Genomic DNA, 9,813 nt, shown 5'->3' on the forward strand with positions numbered 1-9,813 from the left:
GTTAACCTTTGGATTTTTTATCTTCGTTCTTTTCAAGCAGCTTTTGCTATTTGGTATAACACCTTTTACCCCATTTCTCAGTGTTGGGATCGTTCTGTTTATCAGTAATCCTGGAAGCTGTCTTCAATTTTTAGGTACGTGATGCAGAATTCTCAAAATTCGTAGACAAATTTTGAGATATTTTTTTAATATCTTACTTATGGAGCTGAGTTTGGCTGTAGCTGCATGCTATTGCTATATATAGTTTAGGCTAAATTGTTTCGGTGGTCTCTTTATTATTGCAATGTGAAAAATAAAAAAAATTATTTATTTTACTAATACTATATAAGGAAAGTTACATTTACATACTTAGGTACATTCAAGAATACTGATTTATACGGAAGTAAAATTATTTAAATACTCAAATTTTTTATAAACAACAGTACAGAGAAGGGTAGTTTGAAATACTGTAATAATTTATTTATTGCGCTTAGCAATACTGTAATAAATATATTCAGTAATAAGTAAGGTAAATAGAAAAGGCACAAATGTTGATGATCAATAATCGAAGGGAAATTCAAATTTTACCTGAATTTAATGGCTTTGAATTAAATTCAACTTAAGTATTATCCGTCCAACTGCCGTGAATGTTCAGAGTTCTGCTTGGAAGGGAGAACACGTATTCAGGCCTTGTGTTCCCTCAGCTGTAACAGAATTGAAAGCATGCGATAAGAATAATTAAGTCATCATATACAGAATCTCTTCATTGAGCCAGCTCCTTCAGCAAAGTTACAGGAAATACATTCCTTTGTATCCTCGTGAGAGGAAGATTAAATCTATTATGTGAGATGGAGGATACAGGTTTTGTGATTAGTAGTTCCAAAAATATTTTCGTTATGCTGAACAGAATGACCAGCTTTCCTTTAGAGGATTAGACGACGTGACTTCAACAAATAATTTAAAGCTAAAAGTTTAAAGCGTGTAGCTGGTGTTATGTGATGATGTGAGATGAATAGGCTTACTGAAGAAATAATTTCCATAAACTTTAGCTAGTTTGCGCGTGAAATAAACTTATCAGCTTTAGAATTAGTGAAGGTGACGCAAAAAAAAAAAAATTATTTAATTTACATTAGTGTTTTTGTTGGTACTTGACTCGATATGGGATTTTAAGCTTAAGAAAACCTGCGATAAGTTATTCTGATAACACTCCTGATCATTTCGTATTATTCAAACCACTAGACGTTAAGTGCAGAACTTTGTATGCCCTTGCGTATAGCGTTAGCATGAGGCACTATTTTTAGCATGAGGAAGAGCCTCGATGGCTCGGTCGGTAGAGCAGCAGACTTAGATTTCATAAGAAGTCTGTGTCGCGGGTTCAAATCCACAGCCGGCCGGTCAGAGGGCGGACACTTTGCTATCCTTGTAGACACCCCGGGATTATGTATGTAATCAACGGATAGGTTTGCTGAAAGCAAATGGGTGTTACAGACTAATACACACACAAACAAAGCCACTCCAACATCCTCTAAAAACATAACAGATGCCTTACACGTCTTGAACTGTCGGCCCAAACCGCTCACGTCTCCTCGCTGCTAGGGGAAAGGGAGCTGGGGATTTGGCACGATACATATACACATGTGCTACCGGGGTCTAAGCGACGTCAGGCAGGGCAGCCGATCGAGGCTACGGCCTACCCCAACGCCAAATCAAAGTCCTTCAAAAGAAGGCAAGGTTCTTACCCCATATGAAAATGGGAAAAAGCACGTTAAACGAAGAAGAGAAGAAGAGCACTATTTTTGTAGTTCTTTTACAATAGTGATACAATACTGTATGTTCATATTGCATACTTCTATGTATAAAATCCTTTTGCATATTGACATATATAATTACAAATATCGATAGAAGTACCTTGGTGTGCAATTACTTTGAAGCTAAAATGGGTATGAAATTCATTTGGCCTGGCATTGTCAGCATGAGCAGAAATAACTGTTAGATTTAAAAATTTTATGCTGATAGTTGTTTTTCTATTAGATATTAAAGTAAAAGCAAATTTAATAGAATTTCAGATTTAATTGTAATGAAAAAATGTATGAAGAATTCTGTTTGGAAATTCATAAAAGCAAGAGGGATGGCCGTAATTTTCTTAATTATCAAGAAATTTGTCAAAAGTATCACATTGTGTATTTGACTAATTCTTCCCCTAAGAAAGTTTTATTAGTCTTAATTGCCTGATAGCCTTAAATATTTAGTACCAACTCTTAGCACCTCCTCCAGATGTATGTGAGACTTGCCTGTGCTTTCATGGAATCTTGTACTTATCTTGTAAAGCTTTCTGTGTACAATATATTTTGACAGAACTAAGTTGAATGTTGCATCTCATTAGTGACCCGCCTACTAACAAGTTGGCCGATTTTAAGTCAGGCTGTTCACTTTTTTGGGGTGTAATTAGGGTCACTGCATGCGTTATGAGGCCACAGTGAATTATCGCTCTGTCTTTTCCATCTGTTCTTTATCTGAAACTTTCCCGGTTCAGCAGCTGTTGCAGATATGATTTGTTAATTTAATTTTGTGTCAAAATTAAAACATCCAAGTAATGCCCAGTGGTAGCTGTTTTGTTCCTACCATCCCACCTACCATTGGGCGCAGCTGTGAAAGGGTATGATCATCAATTGGGGTCAAGAAAGCGGCATGGGCCTAGCAACTTTTTGGATTATTTTACGATATGTATGCATCGATCATATTGAAATTTTAATTGTGCAAAAGAAGCTAATAATGGATAAGATGCTAGTTTAGCCTAATAGACCGAGATGTACCATAGACAAATAGACTGTGATTATTGACTCGTTGTACATATCTTTTAAAATCCTTCTATGAGTCTGTGCTTATAAATAGAGAAGTGTATGTTTTACTTGTTTATGAAGAATACTGGATAATAATAGTTCCTTATTCCTTTATGTTTAATATACAAAAATATACATTAACATACATAGTTTTTTCAGTTTTAAGCAAGTATTTAAGTATAAAGCAAAGGTTGCTCTTCCGTTATTGATGTTGCAGATAGTCGTTCACATGGCAAGTTGGGGATAATGATTTAAAAAGGTGCACCGTAAGAGTTTGAAGGTGATGGAGGAGCTCCATATCCATTGCTAGGAGGTGGTGGGGCTCCATAACCGTTTCTGGGAGCAGCACCAGCTCCATTACCGTTGCCATTAGATCCATAACCATTGTTTCCATTACCGTTGCGACTTCTACCATAAGGGTCATAGGTAACGACCCCAATCTGCTCGTTGACTGAGTAGAAGTCTTCAGCATCAGCGCAGTCGAAGTTGAACCACCAGTCACAGACGAGGTACTGTTGGTTGAAGATGGTACCGTTGGGGCAGAGGAAGGAGTCCTGCTGACGGCGTCCATTGGGCCTGTCCTGACAGATGTGGAAGACCTGGCAGCCAGCCTGACCATCAGTGTCGGCATAATAACCAGGTACGTTCTGAGCATCACAGGAGAAACCGGTGTCAGGGACAGAGGCCAAAATAGGGTAGTCTACTCCAGGAACTCCACCGCCAGGAATATTCTCTGCCAAGGCAGCAAGTGGATCTACTCCGTAGGAGTTCCTAGGTGGACCATAAGCATTACTTGGAGGAGCTCCATAGCCATTGCTTGGAGGAGCAGGAGGTGCTCCATAGCCATTGGAAGGAGGAGGAGGGCGTTTGTCAGCAGCTGCGAGGCTGAGAAGAGCTGGAAATAACATGTAACATTTCAAGTGAAAGATTGTAATATTGTGTAATACTTGAATGGAAATTCTACCTCGTGCCTCGTTGGACTTTCAGTTTCTGTATTGAGGTTTACTATTAGAAAATTGTAAATCTGTTCATTCGCTTCTGTCACTGCAAGCTGTAAACAGTTTGTTCGAATAGATTACTTACCACACACTACAAAGGCCTTCATCGTTGGTAGTGTATATCGCTGGGATGGACCAGGATCTGCAGAGGTGATCAACTGAGTGATGTCTTCTGGAGGGAGACGCCAGTTTATATAGTGCCAGACTTCTTTTTTTTTGTAGTGGTTATCTTTCCTATCATGCACTAGAGCAAGGCCACTTACTCGACATTGTGTCGGTTTCAGTTTTGAAGTAGGGATAGAGAAAGTTACGTATAACTGGAAAGAGATTTATAAAAGAAAAAAATAAATTTTTTACATTCTTGGACTTGAGAAAATGCTTTTGTTGGAAAATATTTAATGGTTCTCGTAACTTTTATTGCCTGAAAACGGATATAATAAAATAAAACATTTTAGGCAACCGTCATGTGTTGAAATTTCCCTTTATTCAAATTTACGGTGAAAGTTTAATTGTATATCGATTGTTTTTTAAGTAAATTTTATATCGGTATACTTCCTAATGCGAAGCGACCATTAGATTTTTCAGACTTCTTTAAATTTAAAAATGAAAAACCCACAACTTGAAGACTTTTACATCAATTTAAGCTCTCTCTCTTCAACGGTGCACTGTAAGGTTTTGCATTTTTTATTTTCTTGTCTTATTCAAGTTTTCTTCAGGTTGTTTAAAGCTTTCTGTGAATTTTGCTATTTGTTATATCAGTAATCCTGGAAGCTGTCACCTGTTTTTAGGTGTGTGATCCAGACTTCTCAAAATTCTAGACAAATTTTGAGATAATTTTTTTTAATATCTTACTTTTGTAACTGAGTTTGGCTGTAGTATGCATTTTATTGCTATATATACTTTAGGCTGAATTGTTTCGGATGTCCCTTTATTAATGCAATGTGAAAAATAAAAAAAATTATGTATTTTACTAATGCTATATAAGCAAATGTATATAAATCCTATGTTCAGTTTTTACATACTTAGGTACTTTCAGGAGTACTGATTTATACTGAAGTAAAATTATTTAAATGCTCAAATTTTTTATAAACAAAAGTACAAAGAAGGGTAGTTTGAAATGCTGTAAAAATGTATTTATTACACTTTGCAACACTAATAAATATATTCAGTAATAAATATGGTAGGTAGAAAAGAGAGAAATGTTGATAATACATTGAAGGGAAATTCAAATTTTAACTGAAATTAATGGCTATGAATTAGATTGAACTTGAGTATTAACAGTCCAGCTACCATGAATGCTCAGAATTCTGGTTGGAAGGGAGAACATGTATTCAGGCTTTGTCTGCCCTGACCTGTAACAGAAATGAAGGCATGTGACAGGAATTATTAAGTCATCATATGCAGTATCTCTTCAGTGAACCATCTCCTTCAGCAAAGTTATAGGAAAAACATTCTTTTGCATCCTTGTGAGAGGAAGATTGAATCCATTATGTGATGTGGACACTACAGATTTTGTAATTAATAGTTCCAAAAATATTTTCGTTATGCTGAAGAGAATTACGTTTTTTTCCTTAGAGGATTACACCACGTGACTTCAACAGGCTATTGTCTCAAGGCCAAAAAATTGAAAGCTAAAACATTATAGTGTATAGCTGGTGTGATGTGGCGATCTGAAACGCATAGGCTTTCTGAAGAAATAATTTCCATAAGCTTTAGTTAGTTTGCGTGAAATAAACTTATCAGCTTTAGAATTAGAGGTGTTGCAAAAAAAAAAAAAGAATGATTCAGTTTGTATTAGTGTTTTTGTTAATCTTTGCCTCGATATGGGATTTTAGGTTTAAGAAAACCTGAGATAATTTATTCTGATAACATTCATGATAATTTCGCATTATTCCAACCACTAGGCGTCAAGTGCAGAATTTTGTATGCCCTTGCATATAACGTCAGCATGAGGCACTACTTTTGTAGTTCCATTATGTATATAACGTTCTTACATTAGTGAGACGATATTTTCACGTATGCTTCTGTGTATAAAATCTTCTTGCATATTGACCTAAATATTTTCAAGTTATCGATAGAAGTACCTTGGTGTGCAATTTATTTGAAGCAAAAATGGGTATGAAATTCATCTGGCCTGTCGTTGTCAAGATGAGCAGAAATAATTTGTAGAATTTGAAAGATAATGATGATAGTTGTCTTTCCATTAGATATTAAAATTTAAAAAAATTAATAGAATTTCAGACAATAATTTAATAAAACAAATGTATTAAGAATTCTGTTTGTGAATTCATAACAAGAGGGATAGTTTTAATTTTCTTAATTTTCAAGAAATTTGTCAGAAGTATCACATTATGGATTTGACTAATTCTCCCGCTAAGAAAGTTTTTATTACTCTTAATTGCTTAATAGCCTTAAACATTTTGTACCAAGTCTCCTTCAGATGTATGTGAGACTTGCCTGTACTTTCATGGAATCTTGTACTTGTGTGCAAAGCTTTCTGTATACAATATATTTTGACAGGATTAAATTGAATGTTTCGTCTCATTCGTGACCTGTCTATTAAAAAGTTGGCCGCTTTCAAGTCAGTGGCTGTTCACTGTTTTGGGGTATAATTAGGGTCACCGCATACGTTATGAAGTCACAAAGAATTATCGGTCTTCCTTTACCACCTGGTCTTTATCTACAACTTTCCTGGTTCAGCAGCTGTTACGGTATGATTCGTTAATTAATTTTGTGTCAAAATTAAAACGTCCAAGCTGTGCCAAGTGGAAGCTGTTTTGATCCCAGTCTCCCACCCACCAGTGGGCACAGCTGTGAAGGGTATGATCATCAGTTGGAGTCAAGAAAAGGGCATGGGCCTAGTAACTTTTTTGATTATTGTACGATATGTATGCATCGATCATATTGAAATTTTAGTTGTGCAAAAGCTGGTAAGAATGGATAAAATGCTAGATTAGCCTAATAGACCGAGATGTACCATAGACAAATAGACGGTAATTATTGACTTGTTTTACATATCTTTTAAAATCCTTCTATGAGTGTGTGCTAATAAATAGAGAAGTGTATGTTTTACTTGATTATGAAGAATACTGGGTAATAAGAGTTCCTCATTCCTTTACGTTTAATATACAAAAATATACATTGACATACATAGTTTTTTTTTAATTTTAAACATATATTCAAGTATGAAGCAAATGTTGCTCTTCCGTTAGTGATGTTGCAGATAGTCGTCCACATGTCGAGTTTGGGATAATGAGGTGATACATGACTTAGAAAGGTGCACCATAAGAGTCTGAAGGTGATGGAGGTGCTCCATATCCATTGCTAGGAGGTGGTGGGGCTCCATAACCGTTTCTGGGAGCACCACCTGCTCCATTACCGTTGCCATTAGATCCATAACCATTGTTTCCATTACCGTTGCGACTTCTACCATAAGGGTCATAGGTAACAACTCCAATCTGCTCGTTGACTGAGTAGAAGTCTTCAGCGTCAGCGCAGTCGAAGTTGAACCACCAGTCACAGACGAGGTACTGTTGGTTGAAGATGGTGCCGTTGGGGCAGAGGAAGGAGTCCTGCTGACGGCGTCCATTGGGCCTGTCCTGACAGATGTGGAAGACCTGGCAGCCAGCCTGACCATCAGTGTCGGCATAATAACCAGGTACATTCTGAGCATCGCAGGAGAAACCAGTGTCAGGGACAGAGGCCAAAATAGGGTAGTCTACTCCAGGAACTCCACCACCAGGAATATTCTCTGCCAAGGCAGCAAGTGGATCTACTCCGTAGGAGTTCCTAGGTGGACCATAAGCATTGCTTGGAGGAGCTCCATACCCATTGCTTGGAGGAGCAGGAGGTGCTCCATAGCCATTGGAAGGAGGAGGAGGGCGTTTGTCAGCAGCTGCGAGGCTGAGAAGAGCTGGAAATAACATGTAACATTTCAAGTAAAAGATTGTAATATTATGTAAAACTTAAATGGAAATTCTACCTCGTGCCTTGATGGACTTTCAGTTTCTGTATTGAGGTTTACTATTAGAAAATTGTAAATCTGTTCATTCGCTTCTGTCACTACAAGCTGTAAACAGTTTGTTCGAATAGTTTACTTACCACACACTACAAAGGCCTTCATGGTTGGTGGTGTATATCGCTGGGATGGATCTACAGAGGTGATCAACTGAGTGATGTCTTCTGGAGGGAGACGCCAGTTTATATAGTGCCAGACTTCTTTTTTTTTTATTGTAGTGGTTATCTTTCCTATCATGCACTAGAGCAAGGCCATTTACTAGACATTGCGTCCGTTTCAGTTTTGAGAAAGTTACGTATAACTGGAAAGAGCTTTATAAAAGAAAAAAATAAAATAAATTTTTTACATTCTTGGACTTGAGAAAATGCTGGTTTGTTGCAAAATATTTAATGGTTCTCGTAACTTTTATTGCCTGAAAACGGATATAACAAATTAAAACATTTTAGGCTACTGTCATGTGTTGAAATTTTCCTTTATTCAAATTTACGGTGAAAGTTTTACTGTTCATTGATTGTTTTTTAAGTCAATTTTATATTGGTATACTTCCTAATGCGAAGCGACCATTAGATTTTTCAGACTTCTTTAAATTTAAAAATGAAAAATCCACAACCTGAAGACCTGTACATCAATTTAAGCTCTCTCTCTTCAACAGTGCACTGTAAGGTTTTGCATTTTTTATTTACTCTCTCTTATTCAAGTTTTCTTCTAGTGGTTTAACACTTTCTGTGAATTTGTTAACTTTTAGATTTTTTATCTTCGTTCTTTTCAAGCAGCTTTTGCTATATGGTATATGATCTTTTTACCCCATATCTCAGTGTTGGGATCGTTCTGTTTATCAGTAATCCTGGAAGCTGTCTTCTTTTAGTTGTGTGATCCAGACTTCTCAAAATTCTTAGACAAATTTTGAAATAATTTTTTTAATATCTTACGGAATTGAGTTTGGCTGTAGTATGCATTTTATTGCTGTATATACTTTAGGTTAAATTGTTTCGGAGGTCCTTTTTTAATGCAATGTGAAAAATAAAAAATTATGTATTTTACTAATGCTATATTATCAAAGTTATATAAATCCTATGTTCAGTGTTTACATACTTAGGTACTTTCAGGAATACTGATTTATACTAAAGTAAAATTAATCAAATGCTCAAATTTTTTATAAACAAAAGTACAAAGAATGGTAGTTTGAAATACCGTGATAATTTACTTATTGCAGTTTGTAACACTTTAATAAATATATTCAGTAATAAATATGGTAGGTAGAAAAGACAGAAATGTTGATAATACATTGAAGGGAAATTCAAATTTTAACTGAAATTAATGGCTATGAATTAGATCGAACTTGAGTATTAACAGTCCAGCTACCATTCTGGTTGGAAGGGAGAACATATATTCAGGCTTTGTGTGCCCTGAGCTGTAACAGAAATGAAAGCATGTGGTAAGAACAGTTAAGTCGTCATATACAGTATCTCTTCAGTGAGCCATCTCCTTCAACAAAGTTACAGGAAAAACATTCCTTTGTATCCTTGTGAAAGGAAGATTGAATCCATTATGTGAGGTGGACACTACAGATTTTGTAATTAATAGTTCCAAAAATATTTTTGTTATGCTGAAGAGAATTAGGTGTTTCTGGATTACACCACGTGACTTCAACAGGTTATTGTTTTAAGGCCAAAAATTTTAAAGCTAAAACATTGTAGTGTAAAGCTGGTGTGATGTGGCGATCTGAAACGCATAGGCTTTCTGAAGAAATAATTTCCATAAGCTTTAGTTAATTGCGTGAAATAAATTTATCAGCTTTAGAATTAGAGGTGTTGCAAAAAAAAAGGATTTAGTTTGTATTAGTGGTTTTGTTGATCTTTGCTTGAGATAAGTTATTCTGATAACATTCCTGATAATTTCGTATTATTCCAACCACTAGACGTCAAGTCCAGAATTTTGTATGCCCTTGCATATAACGTCAGCATGAGAAACTACTTTT

The 9,813-nt window shown here is 35.9% G+C and overlaps 2 protein-coding genes across 2 annotated transcripts; both read right to left on the bottom strand.

The window, feature by feature from the left end:
• Positions 1–3,015: 3,015 nt before the first annotated feature.
• Positions 3,016–4,087, bottom strand: LOC136832984 (pro-resilin-like). Its single transcript, XM_067094635.1, has 3 exons — positions 4,081–4,087; positions 3,903–3,959; positions 3,016–3,714 (listed from the first exon to the last, which is right to left on the bottom strand). Exons 1-3 carry the CDS (start codon positions 4,085–4,087, stop codon positions 3,071–3,073), a joined length of 708 nt encoding a protein of 235 aa, XP_066950736.1. The 3' UTR covers positions 3,016–3,070.
• Positions 4,088–7,086: 2,999 nt separating this feature from the next.
• Positions 7,087–7,743, bottom strand: LOC136832985 (pro-resilin-like). The gene has a single exon (XM_067094636.1). The coding sequence runs from the start codon at positions 7,741–7,743 to the stop codon at positions 7,087–7,089; it is 657 nt and encodes a 218-aa protein (XP_066950737.1).
• Between the last annotated feature and the right edge of the window lie 2,070 nt (positions 7,744–9,813).

Source organism: Macrobrachium rosenbergii, chromosome 51 (genome assembly GCF_040412425.1).
Source record: "Macrobrachium rosenbergii isolate ZJJX-2024 chromosome 51, ASM4041242v1, whole genome shotgun sequence".
Classification (NCBI taxonomy): domain Eukaryota; kingdom Metazoa; phylum Arthropoda; class Malacostraca; order Decapoda; family Palaemonidae; genus Macrobrachium; species Macrobrachium rosenbergii.